At 40.9% G+C, this 27,294-nt stretch overlaps 2 protein-coding genes across 2 annotated transcripts in view; one reads left to right on the top strand and one right to left on the bottom strand.

The window, feature by feature from the left end:
- Window positions 1-811: 811 nt before the first annotated feature.
- LOC5570866 (cyclin-dependent kinase 5 homolog) lies at window positions 812-23,081 on the bottom strand. The gene is made up of 4 exons (XM_001659327.2): window positions 22,922-23,081; window positions 22,655-22,855; window positions 21,942-22,494; window positions 812-1,616 (listed from the first exon to the last, which is right to left on the bottom strand). The coding sequence occupies exons 2-4, from the start codon at window positions 22,820-22,822 to the stop codon at window positions 1,468-1,470; spliced, it is 870 nt and encodes a 289-aa protein (XP_001659377.1). The 5' UTR covers window positions 22,823-22,855; window positions 22,922-23,081; the 3' UTR covers window positions 812-1,467.
- A 2,115-nt stretch (window positions 23,082-25,196) lies between these two features.
- The window catches only part of LOC5570864 (dnaJ homolog subfamily C member 13), a 95,304-nt gene continuing 93,206 nt past the window's right edge, over window positions 25,197-27,294 (top strand). Inside the window, 1 exon segment of the mRNA XM_021843945.1 lies at window positions 25,197-25,315. The gene's annotated coding sequence lies outside the window, so the exon portion shown is untranslated.

The raw sequence follows: 27,294 nt of genomic DNA, 5'->3' as shown, positions 1-27,294 counted from the left end.
AAAAATCTCCGGCGACGAAAACATGCGCGAAACCGTGAGCTAAATCTATCGGACTACGCAAAACCGAACTGTCCTGCATGGGCTTCACGAAGCACTACCCAGCAAAACGCTTCAAAACAGGAAAAAAAAAAAATCTCCGGCGACGAAAACATGCGCGAAATTGTGAGCTAAATCTATCGGACGACGCAAAACCGAACCGTCCTGCTTGGGCTTCATGAAGCACTACCCAGCAAGACGCTCCAAAACAGAAAAAAAAAATCTCCAGCGACGAAAACACGCGCGAAACCGTGAGCTAAATCTATCGGACTACGCAAAACCGAACTGTCCTGCTTGGGCTTCACGAAGCACTACCCAGCAAAACGCTTCAAAACAGGAGAAAACAAAACAAAAATCTCCGGCGACGAAAACATGCGCGAAATCGTGAGCTTAATCTATCGGACGACGCAAAACCGAACTGTCCTGCTTGGGCTTCACGAAGCACTCCGAAAAAAAAATTGTTATTGTTATTGTTTATTAACTTAAAAATTTTGAAAGAGGGAAAAGCCCCTTTGAGTGATTTCCTTTCGAAATCTTTCTCAAAAAGGCATAAAACCTCTTTATCTTCGAAAAAAAAATCATAGCACCAAAAAAATTGAAAGCTTTGGTTTTGATTTATTTGTTAACGTAGATTCAGAATGTTTAACACATCAATTGTATGCCTTATTTAAAATGCCACCTGTTCTTATATGATATTGTTTTATGCAAAACGTCCCATTTGTTCCAGGTGCTGCTTATGAAAGGAGATGCCATCATATAAGAAATATACCTTAACTTTGATCAGTTGTTTATATTTCGACGCTACTCTACACACAGTTGGAAACTCGTACATTTCATTATCGTAATTAAGAAATAGTAGTACTATAGATTGATAACCGTGTTGCAATTAACCGATATATTCTTTCAAACATACGCGGCCATAAGTACACTCTAGGAAAACTGACTTTGTGGTCCGAAAACCAGCTGTGAACTAGGTATTACTTATGACAGTTTTTTTCATAGAACTCGCAAACAATCAATACAAACGTTACCTACTTCCACTCTTAAACAGTGTGTAGCTAAACATGTACAGGAGAAGTTTGACTTGACTTGTGTTTAACATGTCATTCTTATTACTTTGAAATTAACATTCTAAAACCACTAATTTGGGCAAAAGAGAAAAAAATAATATCACTATTCATCTTGTAAGCTAAGAACATACTATAATAATATAAAACATACAGCCTTTTGGGACGCAGGAAATAAATTCCTGTTTTATAAGCAAACAACCGAAAAATAATTTAACTGCTATTCCGCAATCGTGTTCATTGTGGTAGTTAAAGTACTGGAACTGGATGCGATGGCTGTGGACGATTCTCCACTTTTGGTTGTCTTTTGGGTGCTGTTGCTGCTATTGCTCGTCAGAAACGATTTCAGCTGCTACAACCGTTTTCAGTTTTCCGTAAAGTATGGATGGGCCATTGCCTGCTCGGCACTAAGCCGCAACGTTGGGCGACATATTAGCAGCTTTTGCAGTAGATCGCGGCCTTTTGAGTTGAGCCGAGGCACCACTTGGCTCCATGAAGTTGTTGGCGGGTATACTGAAATGATAGAGAATATCCAAAATATTATTGAAACGATTTTATAACATTGCACCATTTCTAAGAAAAGCAATCCCATCAAAATCCATACAGGGGTGAACGGGGCATGGTAAGCATATTATCTTGTCGAACATGTCTTTTTGTTTCATTTCGTTTATAAATATGAATACCGTAAAACGGGGTAACATTGATAGTTTTTTCGGAGAAAACTTGAATATTTATGCATGCTGTTTCACAGAATTATAGGGAGTCGATGCCAGTTATGGACCCTTTGCGTATTATGGACCCCTCACAGAAAAACATAAAATTAACATTCATAGCAACCTTATTCCTATGAAAATCCACCGGGGGAATTTCGATTGCATTGTTAGTCAGCAGTTTCAGGCAAAATATTTGGTTTGAGGCGCATAAATACAGATATTTGAACAGTTTTGTAAATGAAACCACACAAGAGGATCCATAATACGCATTTCCAGGTGGGTCCATAATAGGCACGTCGGCAGCGAGCCGGATTACATGGGAATCAAATGGAGGGTCCATACGCAACGTCAAATTTGTAAACAATCCTATTATGGACCCCGGGAGGGTCCATAATAGGCATTCGGACAACAGTTTTGCAAATGTATATTTCTCTGGGAAAATCGTATGATTTTGTATGTTCCATGGGTGTACTGTGAAGTAAAGACATTGAACTTGTTATTAGACTCCACAAAACGTATATCCGCCTGAGATATAATTGCGGAAAGGCGTCGATAATGAATTTCAGCTACTTAGGGGTTCATTACTAGCATTGACACCCTAATTTATATTTTTAAAACAAGTACTGGCATCCTAGCTATCGGTTGCCCTAGAGGTATGCAACGCCCTATAAATGTTACATAAATCACTCAATTTTGTTCGATTTATACTCTATTACGCTGTTCGACAAAAAAAAGTCGATCTGAATGCACAAAGACCGGACACCCCGTGCTTGAAAGTATAAAAATAAACAAATAATGGCCTTTTTCAGAACTTTCGTGTCTGCCTCAGGACATTTTTAAAATACACTTGACCATTTTGCATTTTTTATTTAAAAAATTAATCTAATCAATAACCCGAAACAGGACAGAACAGAAGAATTCATATTATGTTTTAAACTTGAAATTCAAAATGTAGAGTTGTATTAAGATTTGCATGGACTCCCCCCTTTTTGAACCCCATTTTTAAAGTATTGCAAATGATGGAACATTTGATATAAATGGTTGAAATAAGCGATTTTAGTGATTCTACAATCCACCAGCTATCTCTCCAGAAATATCGTGGCTTATGAACAACCCCTTTACCATACTATGGAACCGTCCATAAATTGCGTGTTTATTTGAGGGGGGGTCTGTTCAAAGGTTACGGTTCATGTGAATAAAAATAAAAATTTGAAGTTGACCACAAGGGGAAGAGGGATGAAAACTACCTAAAATATAACCACGTGGATTATGGAGGACCCCTTGCAGGTTATTTTGTTTCTTATTTACAATATCGAATTTTAGATCAAGGTGCTCTCCATAAACCACGTGACTTTTTTATATTTGTATATGGACAAAAGGCCACGACGGGAGAGAGGGATCTTGATTTCCAAAAAAAAGTCCATGTGGTTTATGAATGTTCCCTGACAGACCAGCGGACTATGAACTAATTTTTAATTAATCTTATGCTTGTATGATAACAACCGTGATGCTACCATATTTCGCGCACGTTCCTAATTTCGCTCACTGCCATTTTATTCATATTTCTTAATACAAATTGGACTACATTATAGCATATTATAAATCCATGACTGAAGAAGAATTATTCAAAATACTAGTTAACAAAAATTTCTTTCGCAACACATGTTTGAAATGTCAATGAGCGAAATTAGGAACGCGCGCGAAATATGGGTACTTTACGGTATACTATTCTTATGAATATCCTATCGAAATGGTGCCCGTAAACTGCTTTGTTCTGGGTGTTGAACATTGAAGGATAAACAATGCTGAAATTGAAGCTATTGGAAATCGGTACATTTCACTTTGATTAATTGTAAAACAAACAATGCTTGTGCCTCCTGGCCAACGATTTACAGGTAAGATCAATTTATAAAAAACAGACTTCTGGTACCTCAATACTACCCCATGGGAAAGAACCAGCCACCATCTTCGGTTCCCACTGAAGTGGTTCCCCAAGACAATTCAATTTTAGTAAACAAACAGTCGTTTCAGGAAAAAAAACAATCTAGAATGGCGAAAATAGATGTATGGGAAAAATTTGTTCAATACTTCTTTACGCTAATTTAAACATACATACATTTGCAAACGCTTGAAATTCAATACCGAGTCAGAATTAGGGCGAATGTGAAAACTTATACATTCTCCACAGACAAACAGACGTAACACTTAGAACAAATCGCGATCAAAATCATAGTCGAAGGAACATGTACGCCCAATGCTAAAATCGATGTGTTTGGCCGATCAGCCATCAGATGGCGGTAGTGTGTAAACGTCAAACGCGAACAAAAACGATACGAGCGCGGCGGGTGGTGGATTGACCTCCTACAATATATTTAAATCAACCGTTAAAAAGGTGGTCGATGGAAAATTATGAAAGTGTGACGTCTGTTTGTCTGTGCATTCTCAGTGAAATCGGTTTGAAGTTAAGCGGATATAATTTCAATTCTATAATATGTTTCTGATCCATTACAATATTACCTTTGTAGTAAACCATTTGATTTATTTTCATATTTTGAATAACATGTTAAAATAAATAAAAATGCATCATGCGCCGCCATTCATCAAATTTCAGAATGGTTGTGCCCCTCGGTTTCTCGTCTCCTTCAGTTTGACAGCAGCGATTGCGCCGTTAGACCTCGACTTTCTGGTTTGACTATCATCAGCTTCGCCGTTTTGTTACGCTCTTTCACACGAACCATCATCACTATCGTCCTTCTGCACTCTCAGTTTCAAATGCGCCCTGCTGCCACACTCAATCTCAAATGCGCCCGGGGAGAAGATGGGCGAAATTAATATCAGAGTTCGTATGGAAAGAAAAAATCAAATGCGCCTTTATGTTTTACTCATCTATTTCGTAACAAAACGTTATTTGTTTCGTATAAAACGTTATGTGCATTAAAGGATTGTAATTTATCAAATAAACTGTTAGGTGAATTAAACTCATTGATGCCGTTATTCTGGTACTGTATTGAAATATTTAATACTGAATAAAATCGTTTTTCTATGGTGAGCCTTGCAAACAGTTTGATGCTCACTACAAGAACATGGCTGCTTAGCAGTGGGCTGATAAAAAACGGTTGATTTTTGCTGTTGTCAAACTTGTTTTTTTTCGAGTGGGTAGCTAAATATCACCTTTGATATGTTTCTTCATTCAAGTGAAAAACAAGTGAAATATCAATGCAAGGTGAAAATGGATAATTCAAAATGTGATTTGGTTAGGAGTCTTTTGTGTAACATTTGTGGTTTTAAAATGCCAAGACACAAGCAAATAAACTTCACTATACTGGTAATTGACAAGTACAAGCAGTACTTTAGAAGGGATCCACAAATCAAAGATTTGTCTAAAATTGATCATTGTGTTTGCTATTCTACCCCATTACCCTGAATGCCAAAATTCTAAAGTGATGGAGCATCTGAAGGATCTTTTCCCAAAATTAAGTCACATTAAAGTTGAGATAAGCCGAAAATTCGATATATACTCAAAAGCACTGATTTTGATAACATGATGAAAAATCTGCTAATCAAAATTTCAAATTTGTTTGTGCTGGTTTTCTGGGGAACCATAGAGCTAACAACTACAAATAACTTATATGTAACATGATGGCTAGCTATAACAAACTAGACATTAATGTTACATTGAAGATGCATTCTTTGATTTGTCATCTTGCAAGATTTCCTTCAAACCTGGGAAATTTTTCAGACGAGCAGGGAGAGCGAGCACATTTAGATTCCATGAACATCGAACAACAGTTTAAAGGTAAAAATAACGTCAATGCAATGGGAACATATTGTTGGGGATTAGTTCGACAAAAATAGCCAGAAGAACATTAAGGGCAATCAACAATCAAAACAAAATATTTCGTTGTTCAATACATGCAATCAAATTTGTTTTGAAAATGTATATTTTTGATATTCGTGAAAATGCTTAAAAGTCCAATAACAATTAATAGGCATTTTTTGTGACCAAATGAAGTATTATTAATTATTATAGTAAACAAGAAACAAAATAATCTGCAAGGGGTCCTCCATGAACCACGTGGTTATAGTTTTGGTAATTTTCATCCCCCTTCCCCTTGTGGTCAACTCTTCAAAATTTTATTTTTATTTACATTAACCGTAACCTTTGAACAGACCCCCCCCCCCCTAAAATGAACACGCAATTTCTGGACGGTTCCATAGTATAGTAAAGGGGATGTTCATAAGCCACGATATTTCTGGAGAGATAGCTGGTGGATTGTAGAATCACAAAAATCGCTTATTTCAACCATTTGTATCAAATATTCCATCATTTGCAATACCGTAATCCGGGGTAACATTGATATTTTTTTTTAGTTTTTCTTAAATTTTTCATTTCACAATACAAATGTTACAAATTTCATATTTTTAAAACAAGTACTGGCACCCACCGCTCCTAGCTATGTACTTTGTGGGTAGCACAACCCTGTGCATCCGTGGAGAGTTGGAGAGTAAAAAATAAACGAGTACGAAGGCAAGTCGTAAATTCAACCGCGAACAGAACAGCCGCAAATAAAATTGTTATTGCAAAAGAAGAATAAAAGTTTCAGTTAATTAGCTCCGTGAACATTTAGGGGTCTATTTTATAAGTCGAGTCGATCAAAATGACTCGACTGGAGTCACTGTCGACCAAAAAATTTGCTCGACACGGGTCTATCACTCGAGCTTTTCGACAGTTGTCACTCTATGTGACTGGATTACTATGGACCGATGCACGAGTTCACTATCTGACGTTTGAGCGGTGCTGTGTTATTTACGTGACCATGGCAACGAGTGAATTCGGCACCGCTCAAACGTCAAATTAGTGAACTCGTGCATAGGTCCATGGGAGTCGATGGATGACATCTGAAATATGCAAGCTTACTTTGATCGACAGTGTTTACAGACGAGTCACATGAATCTACTCGATTTATAAAATAGGCTCCTTATTTCGATTTCCGATCCGCCACATTGGTGACCCCGACGAACGAGTGTTGTTTACGGTAGTCGATTCGCAGTTCGGTTCGGTTTTCCGCGGAAGTGTTTCGTCAACATGATGGAAGGAGCAAACGACGCCATTTTGGGTGATCAACAAGTCGACCGGATTGCCGCCAGCTGTGAAACTGCCAGATTTCTGGAAGAACGATCCAGATATGTGGTTCGCGCAAACTGAAGCGCAGTTTGCGTTGGCAAACGTAACGAAAGATGAAACCCGGTTTTATCATATCGTTGCTAAAATAGACCAAACCGTGATCTGCCACATCGCGGATTTGGTAACGAATCCCCCAGCGGCGGACAAGTACAAAGCGGTGAAAGAAAGATTGATTTCACGGTTTGCTCTTTCTTCGCAAGCGAAATTGGAGAGATTACTCGGATCACACGATTTGGGAGACCTCCGCCCCACGCATTTACTTGCAAAAATGCAGGAGTTGTCGGCTGGGCTAGCGGTAGATGAAAATTTGTTGAAGATGTTTTTCCTCCAGCGTCTACCGACGCATATTAGAGGAATCCTTTCCATTAGTGACGGAACCATCACGAAGTTGGCAGAATTGGCCGACCGATAACAGTCCGGCAAACATCGCCAGTGTCAACCAGCCCGTCGACACTATCGACGAATTGAAAACCCAAATTGCGGCCCTTACGGCTGAAATCAAGCGTATGAAAGTGCAGCCGCCGCGCCAACGTAGTCGATCCGTCTCGAGATCATCGTCAAGAGCTTCAAGTGGAGGAGTTTGCTGGTACCACCGGCAATATGGAAGCAACGCCCACCAGTGCCGAGAACCTTGTACGTTTTCTCCAAAAAACTAGTGCACAACCCACCTCATACGGCAGAGGTGGGTTGCCTACCGGCGAGCCGTCGTTTAGTTATCTTCGACAAGTCTTCCCAGAAACGTTCCCTGATCGACTCTGGATCTGACGTCTCCATTGTCCCAGCGAGTAAAAGTGATCGGTGGACTGGCGAAATCCCTCTTATATTACACGCAGCAAACGGCTCAAGCATAAAAACCTATGGACGAAAATGGTACTCCGTGGATTTAGGTCTTCGTCGAAAATACACATGGAGTTTCATAGTGGCGGATGTTAGCATGGCTATTCTCGGTGCCGATTTCCTGGCAAGTCACGGCTTGATGATTGATTTGAAAAACAGATCGTTGATAGATAGTCTAACACGACTGCATTCAAGTGGTAATGTGATGGCTGCTGAGGTTCACGGGGTGACATCGGTCGAAGACAATCGCCCGTTCCGCGACCTCCTCCTTGAATTTCGCGAGATCACCGTGCCTTCTTCCTTGCAACATTCCCGGATTACGCACAGTGTGACCCATCACATTGTAACAAGAGGACCACCCGTAGCCAGTAAAGTTAGGAGGATGCATCCGGACAAAGTGCGAGCAGCGAAAGAGGAATTTCAAACAATGATCGACTTTGGAATTTGCAGGTCGTCTGATAGTTCCTGGGCAAGCCCCCTTCACTGCGTGCCAAAAAAGAATAGTCAGTTTCGTTTCGTCGGCGACTACCGGCAGCTCAACAAGGCTACATCTCCTGATCGCTACCCAGTGCCACACATACACGATCTGCTACATTCGTTGAATGGTAAGTCCATATTTACAACGTTATACTTAGAGAGAGCTTACCATCAGATTCCCGTTGAGGAGTCCGATATTCCGAAAACTGCAGTAATAACTCCTTTTGGATTATTCGAGTTTACTCGAATGCAGTTTGGTTTGACCAATGCTAGTCAAACATTTCAACGATTTATGGACAAATTATTTGCAGATCTCGATTTTGTGGTGGTATTTATCGACGACATCTGCATAGCTTCATCGTCGATTGAGGAGCACCGCCTACACGTTCGAACAGTGCTGCAACGACTGAAAGCAAATGGGTTAGTATTGAACGTGTCGAAAAGCAAGTTCGCCCAAACTGAGGTTGAATTTCTGGGCTACGTAGTCAACAAAGATGGTATCCGCCCACTTCCCGAGCGTGTTAAAGCGGTCCAGGATTTCGGTCGTCCGACCACTGTGCGTGAACTCCGAAGATTTCTTGCCCTAATTAACGTATATAAGCGATTTATCCCCCACGCATCAAATATCCAAGGGGACCTGTGGGCGTTAATTCCGGGTAATCGGAAAAACGATACGAGGAAAATTCAATGGACAGACCACACTATCCAATGTTTTGAAAATTGTAAGCATTCACTTTCGGAAACAGCTCTTCTGTCATATCCAGATTCCGGAAAAAGACTTGGACTAATGATTGATGCATCTAACACGGCCGCTGGAGCCGTATTACAACAGCTAGAAGGGACGTCGTGGAAGCCACTAGGTTTCTACTCAGAGAAATTCAACGATGCCCAAAGGAAATATTCTACCTTTGGCAGGGAATTAACGGCGATGAAGATGGCCGTCCAATACTTCCGACATTTCTTGGAGGGGCGTGCCTTCACGATATTTACCGATCACCGGCCGCTAACGCATTCATTATCCTCAACCTCGAATGCTCGACTACCACACGAAGAACGATATTTACGGTTTATATCCGAATTTACAACCGATATACAGCACATCAGTGGAAAGGACAATACTGTAGCGGATGCACTTTCCCGGATCGATGCCGTTTCCCACACGGTTGTCAATTTCGACGAATTCGCAAAGGATCAGGAGAGCGACATTGAATTGAAGCAGTTGCTGAAATCAACGTCTACTTCGATGAAACTACAGAAAATAAATCTGCAACATTGCCGAACACCTGTATATTGCGACACTTCGATTTCGAATCAAGTACGACCGTACGTCCCCCTGAAACATCGGCACACTGTTATGGAAAAGCTACATGGTCTGTCCCATCCAGGCGTGCGCTCAACGAAGAAACTGATTTCTGATCGGTTTGTTTGGCCGTCCATGAAGAAAGACATTGGTAAGTTTGTTAAGACCTGCTTAGATTGTCAGCGTTCAAAGGTGTCACGCCATACAGTTTCCCCGCTTGGCAGTTTTGATATTCCAAAATCACGATTCCGCCACATTCATATAGACCTAGTGGGTCCACTACCACCATCTAATGGTTGCCGTTATCTGTTAACTATGATTGATCGATTTACTCGGTGGCCAGAAGCAGTTCCCCTGGAGAATATGACTTCAAATTCTGTGGCGGAGGCTCTTTGTGGATTTCTAGATTTGGAACACCCGAGTCGATTACAAGTGATCAAGGCAGGCAATTCGAATCGGAGCTTTTCGCTGAATTGAATCGGATTTTGGGAACTAATCACATTCGTACCACTGCATATCACCCGGAGGCAAATGGTATGGTAGAGCGATTCCACCGCACGTTAAAAGCAGCAATCATGACAACGAACTCTAAACATTGGCATCAAAACCTTCCGTTAATTCTTCTGGGTTTGCGAGTAGCTTACAGAGAAGATTTAAAATGCAGTTCAGCAGAGTTAGTGTATGGCCAAAACCTCAGGATTCCAGGAGAATTTTTCGACGAAGCTCGTCCCGACGCTAATCGAACGGAGTTTGCTCAGCAACTACAGCGATCGTTTCTTCAGATCAAAGCCCCTGCGGCATCGAACCATGGAAAGCGGAGCGTATTCGTTAGTAGTGACTTGAAGTCTTGCTCACACGTGTTTGTTAGAATCGATTATGTTAAGAAACCCTTGCAACATCCATACGAAGGCCCATTCGAGGTCTTGAAACGACAAGATAAATTTTTTGACTTGCTGATTGCTGGTAAACGCCAACGGATCTCTGTTGACCGGCTAAAACCAGCCTTCATGTGCAGTCCAGAGATCATCGAGCACCTTCCTGATGACAACAAAGTTAAAGTAACACCATCAGGACAACGCGTACGATTCCTGGTGTAATTCGGGGGAGGCTGTGGGTAGCACAACCCTGTGCATCCGTGGAGAGTTGGAGAGTAAGAAATAAACGAGTACGAAGGCAAGTCGTAAATTCAACCGCGAACAGAACAGCCGCAAATAAAATTGTTATTGCAAAAGAAGAATAAAAGTTTCAGTTAATTAACTCCGCGAACATTTATTTCGATTTCCGATCCGCCACAACTTTATTTTGTTTTTCGAAAGATTTAAACATGTTTAAATAAATGTCTTAAGTGATTTTTTGATTCAGCTGATATGGGGTAACATTGATCACCCAAGTAAACAACGTTCACTAATATTGGAAATGTCGTTACTTAGTAAAATCAGGGCCCCTGAAGCCGAATATGAAGACCAAACTCTTACAATTCATTTACTTTTTGAGTTATTTCAAAATTAAAAACACCTTGAACCGCGTAATACGCCTAAAAGTAGGCAATTTCCTCAGGAAATTCTACATTCGTAATAGTATTTAGTTAATGTTGCCTAAATGAATAAACTTATGAAAGATTTGACAACGGAATCGTTTTCGGCGATGCCATTTTCAGTAACACCTGCATTTTCCTTGATCACATCTGCATGAGACATGAATTTTCGGTAGTGTCAGTGAAAATTATAGAAATCATTGTTTCAAAAAAAATTGACAAATTTGCGCATGAACTAAACGCAATTTTGTTAAAAACCTTAATTATCTTTAGCTTATGAATATACGAAAGAGAGGCACCATTCATGGTTCGAAAATGCTTCATCAATAAATCTTTATTTGAACGTTTAACAAGATGAGTCATCCCGAGCAATGTTACCCCGCTGATCAATGTTACCCCGGATTACGATACTTTGAAAATGGAGAGGGTACAAAAAGTGGGGTGGGGGAGTCCATGCAAATATTAATACAATTCTTCATGTTGAATTTCAAGTTTAAAACATAATATGGCACATGAATTCTGCTGTCCTGTCCTGTTCGGGTTATTGATTAGATAAGATTTTTAAATAAAAAATGCAAAATGGTCAAGTATATTTTAAAAATGACCTGGGGCAGACACGAAAATTCTGAAAACGACATTATTTTTGTTTGTCCGGTCTCTGTGCATTCAGGTCGACTTTTTTTTGTCGAACTGTGTTATCAAAGTTACCGAAAATCGATTTTCGATTAAATGAAAAATCATATATCCATTCAACATAAATCTTTTGGCAATCTATCAGCATTAGCTGAAACAAGGTATTTGGAACTCAGAAGCAACCGTGCCCCAATACCGTATGTTGGCACCAGGCGATTGAATTCTAACATTATTTTTGTTCCTTTGTATGTGCAGCTTTAGTTGGAATTTGACATGGCTTCCTAAAGACTAGTTAATATGGTAACGTTTGTGACAATCATTTAAAAAAATAAATGATATAATATGCTAAAAATTAGAGCAGGTCACGGTATAATGTTTCAAATGTTTTCGATTCAAATCAAAACAGCTCTTACATGAAGTGTCATCATCTTCTTCTTCTTTCTGGCATTACGTCCCAACTGGGACAAAGCCTGCTGCTCAGATTAGTGTTCTTATGAGCACTTCCACAGTTAACTGAGAGCTTTCTTTGCCGATTGACCATTTTTGCATGTGTATATCGTGTGGCAGGTACGAAGATACTCTATGCCCTGGGAATAGAGAAAATTTTCTTTACGAAAAGATCCTCGACCAGCGGGATTCGAACCCACGACCCTCAGCATGGTCATGCTGAATAGCTGCGCGTTTGCCGCTACGGCTATCTCGGCCCCTATGCAGAAGTTGTGCAGGCCCCTATCCATGAAGTGTCATCCCTCCATGAGTCGATATTGAAGGGACCATCGACTCATGGAAATATCGAGTCATGGAACGGCAATGCTATGGAAAGCCTTTTAAGGGGACTATCTTAGTAACCATGAAATTTGATTTTCAATATGATTCCATGAGTCGATATCGAGTAATGGAACATCGACTCATGGAAGTTTAACTGTAATATTATTTAGTTTTGCATTCCTTTTGCTTAACCGATTAACAGAAATTATGACATTTCGTTTAGTATGTAGTAAGTAACGCACTATCAAAGTTACCCTCATTATAAAAGATACCCCGTTTTACAGTACTTAAAAAAGGCCTTATTTTTTAACTCACATTTTTCGTACGAATATGCATTAATTTTAAGGTATTCTTTATGCACGGACACTCAATTTACTCATACACAATTTTTAAAGTATTCATACAAAAAGAGTTACGAGGGGGTGGATGGGTATCGATAATTTATCCCGCTTTTCAATTATATCCCTTTGCTATATTAATATGCCACAATTGTGGAAAAATGCATTTTTTGCTATTAACACCAGCCGCTTCATGTTATCATAGTAAGCCATAAATTTCAATTTGAATAAATCCTCATTCTGTCTGTAACGTTAATCATAATCAGACGTGTTTTATTTCGATCTAAGAACCTTTAGGTTATTGGCCCAGCCGATTGGTTACCTTAGTAACGGCCAAAAAAGTGTGAAAATTTTTCACTGAAGGTTTCCGATCTTAAGATTTCTTCGCGTTCCTGAATCAAGAGGTCTCAAGCCAACGAAAACCAATCCGGTTCCGGAGATGGGAACGGAGGACTAGCCGGAGTTGGAGGCGGAAGACTACTCGGAAGCGGAGGTGTGACGCTGCCCGTTGTGGAACGGCTTCGTGGGCGAGAAAACTACTCGTCATGGGCATTTGCGACCAAAATGCTACTGATCCGTGAGGGAACGTGGGACGCCGTAAATGCACCGGAAGAAGGTGACCCGGAAAACGCGCTGTCTCTGAGGGCACTAGCTACCATTTGCCTCAGCATCGAGCCGATCAACTATAGCTTGGTGCAATCGGCAAACACAGCGAAGCAAGCATGGAACAACCTCAAAAACGCTTTCCAGGATGACGGGATGACTCGGCGGATCGGATTGCTGCGTAAGTTGACCAGTATTCGGTTAGGAGATTATTCCACCGTCTAAGCGTACGTCAACGAAATGATGTGCACTAGTCATAAGCTGAGCGAAGCGGGATTCAAGGTCGACGACGAGTGGTTGGCCAGTCTGCTGCTGATGGGACTCCCCGAGGTGTACGAACCAATGATAATGGGCCTCGAGGCGTCTGGAAGAAAAATTACGGCGGACGCTGTGAAGGCCAAGATACTGCAAGACGTCAAGGTTTCCGGCGGTTCAAGCTCGAGCGGACAATATGATGCGTTTTATTCCCAGCGAAAAGGATCGAAGTCGTCGTCCAACAAGGCCGGCGTGAAGTGCTATCGATGCAAGCGATTGGGGCACTACGCTGCGGAGTGTCCGGTGAAGGATGAGAAGAAGAAGCCCAAATCCGAAACGCATGCTGCGTTTACAGTTAGCGAGTCGTCTAGCAAGCGCGAGGTGAGTTGGATTTTCGATTCTGGGGCTACCTCGCACATGTGCAACGGTGGAGTCGCATTGGACGGTGCCAGTGAATCAAATTGTCATCAAGAGAGACGAAAAACAAACAACAAAGCAAGCTTGCTCACAACCGTTTGTCGCAACTGTAGCACATAAGGACACAATTAAAAGCAAAATTGTCATGACAATCACTGAGCGCAACATTGTTGCAACCTTTTCAACTCGCGATTAATCAGTTATTTTAAACTCAAAACCAAATTTGTTTTATGGATGCTGTTTGATAATGTGTCAATGTTTACCAACACGGAGAAAGTTCTCGAAAATTGCAATGCGAAGCCCAGAAAATAGCTGCGCACGTGGTGATCGATCTTTGTCATATTCTGTTCAAGTGATGATAAACACATGTTGCGGAATAAAATTGTTGCAACAAGAATAGGATGTGACAATGTCTTTGTTGCTGCGTGTTGGGTGACAATTGATTCACTGGACGGTGCGAAAGATGTTCAGCAGCAAATTAGCGTGGCGAATAATGCGGTTTCGAAGGTAGAAGCCGTTGGTAACGTGAAGCTCAAAGCGGATGTCGGGGATGCCACGTGCAATATTTCTTTGTCCAACGTGCTGAGCATCCCTGATCTGGCGATCAATTTGATATCCGTAAGTAAAATTTGTAGCAACGATTACACGGTGATGTTCTCGAAGGATGCATGTGAGGTGCGATCGGCTTCCAACAAGGTGGTGGCCATTGGACGAGCAAGTGGCGGTCTCTACAAATTGTGTGTAGCCGACGAACAAGTTACGTGCACGGCCAAGGAAGAATTCGATATGGAATTGTGGCACCGTCAAATGGGGCATTTGAACATGCACGGACTGAAGACGCTTCGGTCCATAGCCACGGGAATCGATTTCGAGGATATAGATGTGAAGCCCTGTGTTGCGTGTTTGAAGGGCAAGCACTTTCGTCACCCCTTCAAGAAAAGTGGCCATCGTGCATGTGAGGTGTTAGAACTGATTCACAGTGACCTGTGTGGCCCAATGGAGAATGCGTCGATCGGTGGCAGTCGTTATTTTCTAACGTTCATCGACGACAACAGTCGTAAAATTTTCGTCTATTTTTTGAAGTCCAAGAAGCAAGTGCTGGAATGCTTTCAAGATTTCAAATCGCTGGTGGAAAACGAAACCGGCAAACGAATCAAGCGCTGGCGAAATGGAGAAGTTTCTTCGCAAATCCGGGATTCATCACGAGGTAACGGTACCATACAATCCGGAGCAAAACGGTCTTGCTGAGAGAGCGAACCGTACGATAGTCGAGCGGGCACGATGCCTGCTGTTCGATGCCAATTTGGAGAAGCGTTTCTGGGCGGAAGCTGTTTCAACTGCTGTGTTCCTGATCAACCGATCACCGACAAAAGGTTTGCGAGTGACTCCGGAGGAACGATTCAGCGGTAAGCGGCCGGACTTATAGGAGCTACGTGTGTTTGGCGCAAAAGTGATGTGCCACGTGGCCAAAGCGAAGCGATTGAAGTGGGATCCGAAATCCGAACCTGGCATCTTAGTGATTAAAGGTTTCTCCCAAGTCAAGGGAGTTGATTTCAACGAAACCTACTCGCCGGTGGTGAGGTATGCGAGCATCCGTTTCTTGTTAGCCTTGGCGGCACAGCAAGACATGCACATACACCAAATGGATGCGGTAACGGCGTTTCTTCAAGGAGATTTGTCCGGCGAAGAAATTTATATGGAGCAGCCGGAGGGATTCATCGACAAGAATGCTCCGAAGAAAGTGTGTCGATTGTTGAAGGCACTATAAGGCCTGAAACAAGCGAGCCGTGTCTGGAACATGAAATTGGACGCGGAACTGAAGCGTATGGGATTCAAACGATCTAGTTTCGATCCGTGCGTTTATTTCAAGATTGATGGTGACACAATCCTTGTGATCGCCGTCTACGTGGATGACTTCTTGCTGTTTTCAACAGATGAGAAGTTGGTCGAAAATGTGAAAAAGCAGCTGATGACGAAATTCCACATGAAGGACCTGGGAGAGGCCAAACAGGTACTCGGTATGAGAATCACCAGAGATAACGACGCTGTTATGCTAGATCAAGAGCGCTACGTGGACGGACTACTGGAGCGATTCAACATGACTGAATGCAATACTGTGTCAACGCCCATGTACCAACATAACCGTTTGACGAAAACTGGATCAAGAACGGAAGAAGAACGGCAACGTATGGGAAACGTTCCATTTCGTCAATTGGTGGGAGGGTTGCAGTTTATCGCGCACTGCACGCGTCCAGATATCGCTTACGCCGTGAATGCAGTGAGTAGCTTCAGCAGTGACCCCAGCGAGGTGCATTGGATAGCGGCGAAGAGAATTCTCCGATATCTAAAGGGCACTAAGTCCATGAAGCTAACGTTCCGAAAGCACTCTTGTCCATCATTCGAAGGGTTCAGTGATGCAGATTGGGGTAATGACCTCGAGACTCGTCGTTCAATCACAGGATATGCGTTCCAATACGGTGGTGGATCGGTGGCATGGAGCTGTAGGCGTCAACCAACGATGGCGTTATCTACTACTGAGGCGAAGTACATGGCTCTGCCGGGGGCTACGCAGGAAGCAGTTTGGTGGCGTAGATTCCTTGGCGAGATGTTCCAAATGGATCTCACGGTCTCTATCTTATGTGATAACCAAAGCGCAATCTGTTTGGCACAAAAGGAGATAGGATATTCGCCTCGAAGCAAACACATCGACTTGAGGCACCACTTTATAAGAGAGCAACTCGAGAAGAATGCGATCTCGTTACATCACATCAAATCGGAGCTTCAGAAGGCGGACATTCTCACCAAACCCGTTCCTGGTGGTCGTTTTGCGGAAACTGTAAATAGTTTAGGAGTTACAGGTCGGACTCGATTATCCGGAGTATCGATTTTTTTTTCACTCCGGATAATCGAATCCTCCGGATAATCAAATCACTAACAAAAAATTGAAATCTTCGATAAAAAACTTAAATATTATCTTTTTTTGGTTGTTTTATTTATATGATGCGGTGGCGTAGCTAGAAATTATTTCTAGGAACAGTAGGTGTCTTTACAAGAAAAAGAAATTTTTTTGACCAGCATACACAAAAAAACACTTTTTCAAACCCCCCTCTTATTAAATACGTTCAAAACTGCGAAACCATTCATATTGTATATTGCAATACCAAATTATATCAGATTTATGTATAAAAATTGAAAAACAAGAACATCAAAAAACAAATTCCGGATAATCGAGTCTAAAATTCCGGATAATCGAATCCCGGATAATCGAGTCCCCGGATAATCGAGTCTCCGGATAATCGAGTCCGACCTGTAATTAAATTCACGGTTTAGAAGGGGATGTTATCATAGTAAGCCATGAATTTCAATTTGAATAAATCCTCATTCTGTCTGTAACGTTAATCATAATCAGACGTGTTTTATTTCGATCTAAGAACCTTTACTTCATCCGAAAGTTTCAACGGCACTGCTACTGGAGACTCGTCTTGTAGCAAGCTAGGGCAGCTTGAGGCCCACTTCCGCAGCTCAAAGCCGGACTTGGACAAAATATCGCTTATTTGTTCCTTGATGCATGTTGCTTCTTCTACGTCGTTGGCTCCTGACAGTAGATCATCCACATAAAAATCGTAAACGGTACGCTCAACTGCTGCGGGATGCGACAAGACATAATCCTTGGCGGACTACCTCATGGCATGTACTGCAAGGTAGGGTGCCAGCTTGTACGAACGAAACCGCTATAGTACCGACAGCAAATCGTTGTTGATATTCGGTCCAGGCAACAATCAATCGAAGAGTGAAACACCTGTTGATGTGGCGCACGAAGCGTCGAACACAACGCGCAGCTCTCTTGTACTGTTTATCACCACGTGATACGATAAGTAATAATGTTCCGACCTCTCAATTTCGTTGGCCGGAACTGGTTCCATATGGTCCATCTCCAAGTACTCACGCATGAAGTTAACATATTCTTGTTGGAATTCCGGGTTAGTTGCAAAGTGTTTTCCCATGGACGTGAGCCTTTTCGTTTCCGCAAACAGAGATTCACCAAGGGCGGGCTTACTTCTGCCTCGTCGTATCGCCCTGCTATGATCCAGCCGAAAACGGTACGCTGTGCCACCGTTTGGCCGGTTTCGTCCTTGACTTGACCTCCTTCTAAGAGGGCAAGAAAGACGTCCGAGCCCAGAATCACATCAATTGGTGCGGGCTTGTTGAAGGAAGACTCTGCCATTTCGCCAACGTTCTCCAAGAGCTTCACGTTTCCAATGTTGAATATTTGAGACAGAAGAATAGACATTAGCCTGCTAAGAACGTAGGCACTTGTTGAGATGACAACGATGTCATTGAATCGAGAGGCAAGATGAAACGTTGCGAAACCACGAGTAGCACCAACGGCCTGTTATCCGATGCCAGTTACCACAACCTTAACGTTACACCTGACAAGTTCTAGTTTTCGCACGCAATCTTCCGTAACCATCGATGCTTGAGCGCCGAAGTCGATCAGCACTCTAACGCGACCAAATGTACCGTCATCGCACTTGCATCACCGCCGTTGGAAACACCGGAATCGACGGTTGCTTGCCAACTACCGCTGCTAACGACGTAACCACTTCCTCGTCGTTGACTGGCGGATTGTGCGATTCACTTTTCACCATAGGAACTTCTTTTTCCTTGTTCGTGATCGGACATAACAACCAGTGATGTCGTTGTCCACATCCCGGAGTACGGCACACTGTCTTGGATGAGCATGATTTCGCTGAATGTGACGCTTGCAAGCAATTATAGCACAGCTGCCTCCTGAACAAATCGTCCCCTTAATGCTACAACTAGATAACTCGAAAATCAAAATTTTTTGATGTGCAACATTGAAAATATGACCGTTTCACAAGGAGATGGTTAATCGCAGAGAATATGATTGTAAAATAAACTTTAACTTGTGTATTTTGAATCACACGCTAAAAAGCCGTGGATATTTTAAAGATCTAATTAAGAATATCTTTTTGACATATTGAAGTCAAAATTTTCAAATTTCGAGTTATCTAGTTGTAGCATCAAGGGGACGAAATACACTTCTTTCTTTCAGGTTCAACTTCTTAAATTCTTCCCAAACGATTCGACTTCTAGCTTAATCTGGGATAACGCCTTAAAAGTCATTGGTAACCATGAGTGAAGCTAGTTGTTTCTGAACAAATAAATGAATAGGCATTCAAACCAACACCACTGGCAATCAGAGAATGATCCTTTCATCACCATAGCGTTGTTAAATAACATTGTTGTTGTTCCATTCAAATACTCAAACTACGAGCTACACACATAGTTACCAATGGCTTTTAGTTCGAGATCACAAGTATGCGAGGCTTCTTCGAGAGTGTCGAGCATTTCACACCTCTTCTTCACAAACGCCATCAACTCTTCGAACGTTGGGTTCTCGTTCTCGATCGGCTTCTCCGACCAAGCTGCACGGGAATCACGGTCCAATCTTTCCAACGTCAGGTAGATCAGCCACGCGACCCTTGGTATTCTACTCCTAGCGTATCTATCTGGTGGACTACATCGTCAAGGGTTGACGCGAGTTTGTTCATAGATTACGACGATGCCTGTGTGATTGTTGGCTGATTCATAAACTCCCTTACCAACGCAAACACGGTATAACGTTTTTTTGTCGTAATGACTGGTGAGTGCTAACTATGCGAATGCGTGGGATTGCATTCGCATAGTTAGCACTGGAGATGGTGAATTTGTTGACAATCTACCTCGCGTCTCCTTCCAGGTAGGAGAAAAGATATTGCATCTTCAAGGGGTCGCTGATGTCCTTTCGATTGTGTATAGTTGACACGTAGAGATCCTTGAATGTCATCCACTTTTTGCGTTCGCCATTGATTGATTGATTGCTCGCAACCGCACTTGGATGAACAATTCGATACCTGACCGTTGCTACCAACAGCTTCGTCGATTGGCTCGCCGCCATATTGTCCTACATCGCTTGCACTTCTAAACATCGCTGACTGATCCAGCAACATTTGCCGCTGCGTCGCTTCATCGCTTCCTTCCAATCGTCGGGGTCTGCATTTGTGCGCTGACTTGTCGTCGATTGCTCTTCATTGATTAAATCCTCGAGCATATCTTTAGCTTAATAGAAAGCTCCGAAAAACTCCTCCCGCACATCGAAAACCGAAACAATCGCCGCTGGATCCTTCTGGTTTTTCTCGATTTCGGCTTGAATAGCTCGGAAGGGGCCGAGTGGTTAGAGTCCGCGGCTACAAAGCAAAGCCATGCTGGAGGTGTCTGGGTTCGATTCCCGGTCGGTCCAGGATCTTTTCGTAATGAAAATTTCCTTGGCTTCCCTGGGCATAGAGTATTATCGTACCTGCCACACGATATACGAATGCGAAAATGGCAACTTTGGCAAAGAAAGCTCTCAGTTAATAACTGTGGGAATGCTCATTGAACACTAAGCTGAGAAGCAGGCTCTGTCCCAGTGATGACGTAATGCCAGAAAGAAGAAGAAGCTCGGAAGATGGCCGCTGTTTGCTGAAGCTGGTCCATCCGATCCGATGGAGGTCTTCCATGACTGAAATCTCTGCTTTCACACGAGCTATAAGCGCCGTTCGCTTGTTGATTAGCTTCTCCATATCCGGCCGAGGTGGTCCAAAATTGTTTTGGCGCCAATGGACTGTATTAAAACGCGGAAAATTAAACTTATTTAATACGAAAATTCAACTGTTTTATTTTTTGTTCTGTCTTGTACAGATTTCGAATTCACACTAACCTTTTCTTTTTCTCTACGAGAGCGCGGCAACATCCACAGAGCCGCATTCAGGATGGTAAACGTTGTTGCACTGAGTCGAGTTGCACCGATACCAACACAACGCTAACTAAAACTACGATGACGTCTACTGGTTACAGCATAACTGTCAGCAGAGAGCCGATGGAAACAACGAGGAAGTGTTGCCAGATTTGCCATCGTCGCAAAAATTACAAGGGAAATCTCTGGAGAAATTACTAAGCGATTTCCTGAAGCTTTTCCTCGATACAACTGATAAATTCATGAAGAACCTGTATAATATCGCGTAGGACTTTCCAGTGAAAAACGACTTTTTAAGTCTTGCACTTAAATAATTTCTAAGCCTTTAAAATAGATCCGTTACCAGCCATAAATGGTGCATTCTTAGAAATGGTGCATAATGGAGTCTTGTTGTCATGATCCTTGCTGATTAAACAGCGTAACAAAAATGACATTTTTGCTTGTCTCAAGAATCAAATTATATGTCTCTGTAGACTTGGGGTTGCTGAATCTGATACTGTTGTTAGAAGTCATAGAAGTGTTTCAGCATGTCACAAATTGTTGCTAAATGTTGCAAAGTTATATAAGAGATTGGGTTCATTGAGGTTTACATAAAATGTAAAGTACCTATGATTTATCAATTTTTTTTGTGATTTTATCCACCAAGCAAGCAAAGTAGGACTTTAGTTTTCATTTAAGATAAAATTTGGTTTAAATGGCATGATTAAATTTTGAACAAATCGACTTTTTCGACAAGTTTGCAGTCTCCATACAAAATTCTTCGTTTTTTTAATATCGGAAATTAGAATACTTTTTTAAACCATCAAAATATAAAATGATTTGTAGTTTTAACAGTTAATATCTCAAAAATTAAACGTGCTATGATATTTTTGAAAACAGCAATGGATTCAACAACCCTTAATTAAGTAAATGGCGGTATTATGGTATTATGGTCTTAAAACGTGTTCTGCTGTGTTATCATAAAAAGTTTATAACTCACGTGGAAAAGGTTTGTAATCGGAGAGCTGCGTGATTCCAGGCCAAGTGTCCTCGGTTGGAGTTCCTAGCAGTTTGAAGATTCGCTTCAGTTGATCATCTACGTCGGACCCGGGGAACAACGGCCTTCCCGCATTGGCCAGTTCAGCGAAGATACAGCCAGCCGACCACATGTCAATGCTAGTGGTGTACAGCTTTGCCCCAAAGAGCACATCCGGTGGCCGATACCAGAGCGTTACCACTTCAGCAGAGTAGCATTTGACTGGAATTCCGAAAGCTCTGGCCAGACCGAAGTCTGCCAGTTTTAGTTCACCATTTTTATTGATCAGTAAGTTCTGCGGCTTGAGATCCCGGTGCAAAACGTTGTGACTGTGACAGAAAGCCAATCCTCGTAGCAATTGGTACATGAAGCTCTTGACAACATCCGGGTCGATTTCACCATTGAGACTATCGAAATACTTTTTTAGATCCTGATCGCAATGTTCAAAGACTAGTGTCAGCTTCTTGTCGGAATGGAGGACATCATAAAGACGGACTATATTTTTATGCTTTAGTTCCTGAAAAAGAAAATTATTAGCTAGACTAAAAATTCTATTTTTAAATTAGTGACAACAAAAACAAAACTTTTTTAAATATCCCCGAGACCCAACAACATTTTTCAGTCCCCAAGTTTCCTATGAATAAACAAGTGTAATTTTGCCACACCCTAATACTCACTTTGAGCAGGCAAATTTCGCGCAATGCCGAACTAGGAACTCCTTCGTCGTCTTCATCCAAACGGACCCGCTTTAGTGCAACAATTTCCAAAGTATCTCGGTTTTTGCCTTTGAACACAGTCCCGTAAGTGCCTTCGCCAATTTTCTCTAGCTTTTCGTACTTTTGCATTTTCCTCAGTTTGCCGGCGATTTTCGTCAACCCCTGGGCAAAATAGGGCAGATTTTTTTATTATTTTGTTAATGAAATAGACCAAACGTGTCCACCTACCTCTATTTTAACTGTTTTAGCTAAGTCTTACTTTAAAAAGATGTTTAATTTAGCAAAACAGTGAATTTTGTAATTTTTTCAACTTTTTCCACCACACAACAAGCGTTTGACAACGCAAACAACACATTGAGCCGGAAGAAAATATTCGTGTTTCACTTCCTTCATGGCATTCCCAACCAGTGTTGCCAAATATTAGAACCGCCGGAACGGTTGCACATGTACACATTCATCAGAACAGTGACTGTTAATCTTTGTGATGGTCTGGGGGTGTTTTTCATGGAGTGGAGTAGTAAGCTTCGTGAAAACCGACGGAATAATGATGGCAGATTCCTTCATCAACATCTTGCGGAAAAATCTGGAGGTTTCGCTGATCCAGACGGGCCTTGAAGAGAAATTCATATTTCTCTAGAACAACGATCCGAAGCATACTGCCAAGAAGACCAAGTCTTTCTTCCGGTCTTGTCGGATTAAACCGCTGGAATGGCGTCCACAAAGCCCAGACCTCAACCCCATCAAGAATTTGTGGGCGATTCTCGATGCCAGGGTTGACAAAACTGGTGTTACCAACAAAAATAATTATTTTGTGGGCGATTCTCGATGCCAGGGTTGACAAAACTGGTGTTACCAACAAAAATAATTATTTTGAGCCTTGGGAAGAACTAGAACCACAACACCTACAAAACCTAGTGAAAAGCATGCCGAAGCGCCTCCAGCAAGTCCTTAAGGCCAAAGGAAGACACATTAACTATAAATTTGCTTTTTATTTTTCTTAAATCATCTTTTCTAGGTCAAGAAGGAAGTGGGCACTTTATTTTGTCACTACTTTTTTTTCAATACAAATTGATTTTCTTTTTCTTTGAGTAAAATTCTTTTTTTATCAAATTTTCGTAAGTGCAACTTTAAAAGAATATCAAAAATAAAATATCAAAAAAGATTTGAGTGTGTTAACTTTAATTTGAACCAAATCAATGGGAGAAATTCAAAAACTGATAAGGTGGGCACTTTATTTTGCCTATCAGTGTAATAACTGCTTATGAGTATAGCGAGTAACAAGAAAACCTGGTATTTTTTTATTTATCAATCCCATCTAGGTGCTATTCAGCACAGAACCGATAGCAAACTTTAGATTCATCAACCAAGTCCAGATGTATCTACCTCATACCGGTCGAAAAATGAACGATTATGTACTGGCGATTGATCCTACCTCTGAACTGGTAGTAAACCTCGGGATAAGAAAATAGCGATATAAAATGCATTTCTCAAATTTGTTCACAAATAAACTTGCTCCTTTGTCGCCAAGCAGAAATTTAAGTACGTTCCCATAGCTATAATTCCAACGTACTTTATTGATCATCCTTATATGAAATATAAACAAAACTGCACTACGAATCGCGGAACTGCCGATATTTTCGCTGGCTGCATGCAACACAGATTTTTAGGAGAGATAAATAATTGGACGAAGCTTTTAATTAACAGCTTAATTACGCTAGATCATTGCTCCCCGTTGCTCACGATGGTATTGGGACATAAGCAGAGACCAGTAGCGATTCCAACACAGGATATGAAATTGGATTACCGCTTTCATTTGTAGGAGGTGTACGGCCGGAAGAATTTGTTATTTCCACAGTTTGGACATCACCTGCATTCATTTTGCTGTAGAATAGAATTATAATTATGTAGATACAGCACCTGTTTAATGTTTCTGGTTGTCTTTACCTTCCGCAAGCCAGAATGAGTAGCCGACCTAGTTGACGAACTTCATACGGTAAATCACTTTTCAATGGGTTACTACCTTTGAAGAATACTAAGAAATGCCACGAATTTAACTTTGCTAAATACTGACAGCCACTCAATTATCAATTTTCATACTTCGGCTCGCACTTCAAACCTGTTTTAGAAAACTTTTTCGAGTAAAATAAATTTACAAATGATTGCTAACACCAGCACAAAATCAGTTTCCACGTCAATAATCACTGTTATCATTGTTGATTCGCTTTCCATATATCTGCATCTTCGTGCATCTTGTCAATCTTTGCTGATCATTTGACAGGAGATGCCAGCGGATGGAGCGAAAAGAATCTGATAAAAATGCACCGATCTAAAAGAGCTCACTTTTTCTAAAAGATCATCTAATCGGTTATCTGGATGTGTCGCCTCCCTCGGTTTTGACCTAAGTTTGCGTATTCCGAACCATTGTGCAAAACCTCAAATTAAGCTAAATGCACATCCCTAGAAAAGTATCCAGTGAAACACGCCGAAACTACAGCACGTCATCTGTCAGCCAGCCAGTCGAATCCGAAAAAGAGAAAAAAATCGTTTTCAACGCGAAAAGTTTGTGCAACGCTGGTGTATTTTGGAGAAAAATCGAGATTTTGGTGAAAATTCGCTGTGAATGTACGTTAAAAGTTGTGATAAGTGGATTACGAAACCGATGTGTATACTATTGAAATGTTAAAAGTGTTTTCTGTAAGGAAAATCTTGGATTTTCTTTTGGGTTTGACATCTTGCAGCTTGTGGATGATTGTTCTCCTCGCTGAGGGAAAGATTACACTCCCCTTTTTCTAATCAGATTTTTTTTTGTTGTGCTTTTGTTGCTTTCCATTCCTTTCTTATTTGTTTATGTTTTCTTGTTTTCGAGTCAAGAGATTGTGTTTCAAGAAGTTTTCAATCTTTTGCGGGTTGTGTCTTCCACACATGGAGGAGAATAAAGTCTTCGTCAGCGGCTGCAGACGAAAGTGACACGGAATCAAAGAGAATTCGAATGCCATAATCGATCCTTCTGTGGTAAAGTAAAAAGTGGGTGTTCATTTTGAATGGAATCGCAGGGTAAATAAACCCTGTCGTAGTAAGGCATCTTAGCGTTGCCAGTGGGAGGGTACTTTTCCCTTTCTTTATCGATTTATATTTTACTTAGCAATACAGAATAAGTTCCCAATCATTTCCCTCTTTATCATTAACCCTTGAATTCCCTCGGTTTTGTCTACAGTGCCTTCCCGAATTTGGCAACACAAGGAAAATACTTTTTATTGATTATTAAGTAGTGAAATCTGACATTTTGTGATAAAACAAAGTGAAAACACATCAAAATGAAAATGGTGATGAACATTACGAGCTAAGAAAGATAATGTATTAAGTACTATCGAGTAGAACTAACATATTTCTATTTTATTGCTTAACGTATTCGAGACTCAAATTCCGAAATCTCGGATTTTGTATAACGAGTTAATTGAAATGTATCACTGAAATAAGTAATCAAATTTACAGGAAATGGTATTACTTTGCAACTCAATTTTAATATGTAAAGACCTATTTTATACACTGGGAGTAGTAATGATTTTCGTTCGATGTCAGTTGAATAAGCGTAGATGAATTTATTTGCGAAACTATTAATTTAAATACGATTTATTCGTGCTGTTAGGAATTTGAATCAAGGTATTTGCTATATAAGGAAAACATTCAGAAACTTTGTGCATAACTCTTGATGTTGAAAGTGTTGAGACGTAATAATTCAAATATTTTCACTAATGATTAATTTTAAAACTACTGTCCATACTAGGTACTTCAACAATTCTACCAGCCAACAAACAAACAAACTATGCAATGCTACAGATTTATATCATGAAATATTTCATGAAATATGAAAATTCTTAATTTTGAATATATTTTATTGAACTATGAAATATATATCATGGCATCAGTTCCCAGGAAAAATAGTTTTTTTTTAATATACCGTCGTCGGGGGTGAGAATGGGTCAAAAAGGGACATACGATTTATTTATTGAATAACTATCGCAATTTAACTCCAATAAACTTCAAATTTGGTGTGTATGTACTTTGATGGTACATTAACAACTGTTCAAAGAATTATAGAAAAATATTTATTCACAGCGGAACCGCAAGTGAATGACAAATGACCCAATCTCACCCCATAGAGAGGGTGACATTGGGTCACTTTTATTGAAATAACTTGTTTTTGAGAATATGACTGCAAAACCATTCATAGCTGAAAAATATTGATGAAATACGATGCAAACAAGACGAAAAGATATCTAAGATGTTTCAAAAGTATGATAAACCCACTTAAAATAAAAATTCTACCAAAAAAATTTAAGAGCTTTGAGAAAAAAAATATGTAAACCCAATATTTATCGTCAAGTTTACATAACCTTTTCTTGTTTTTTTTTTTTTTTCAAATTGTCTTCAAAGTCTTATCCCCATTGCCATACAGCCTATTCAGTTTCCCCAAAGGTGTACCGAAACAGTGATTATTTTAAATCTTCGCAAATAGTTAAATTTCGGTGCGATATTCCACGATCAATATCCCTGGGCTTGGGATTATATTTTCCAGGGAGCGATGAATTTTGATAATTGAT

This window comes from Aedes aegypti, chromosome 2, assembly GCF_002204515.2.
Source record: "Aedes aegypti strain LVP_AGWG chromosome 2, AaegL5.0 Primary Assembly, whole genome shotgun sequence".
Lineage (NCBI taxonomy): Eukaryota > Metazoa > Arthropoda > Insecta > Diptera > Culicidae > Aedes > Aedes aegypti.
The sequence above is the reverse complement of the archived record's forward strand: the minus strand, read 5'-3'. Positions and strand labels throughout refer to the sequence as shown.

Coding starts and splice junctions, on each gene's coding strand:
- LOC5570866 (XM_001659327.2), bottom strand. CDS start 22,822: ATGCAAAAGTACGAAAAGCTAGAGAAAATTGGCGAAGGCACTTACGGG. Junction 22,495..22,654: donor GCGAAATTTGCCTGCTCAAA/GTGAGTATTAGG, acceptor TTTCTTTTTCAG/GAACTAAAGCATAAAAATAT. Junction 1,617..21,941: donor CGATTACAAACCTTTTCCAC/GTGAGTTATAAA, acceptor CTATCATTTCAG/TATACCCGCCAACAACTTCA.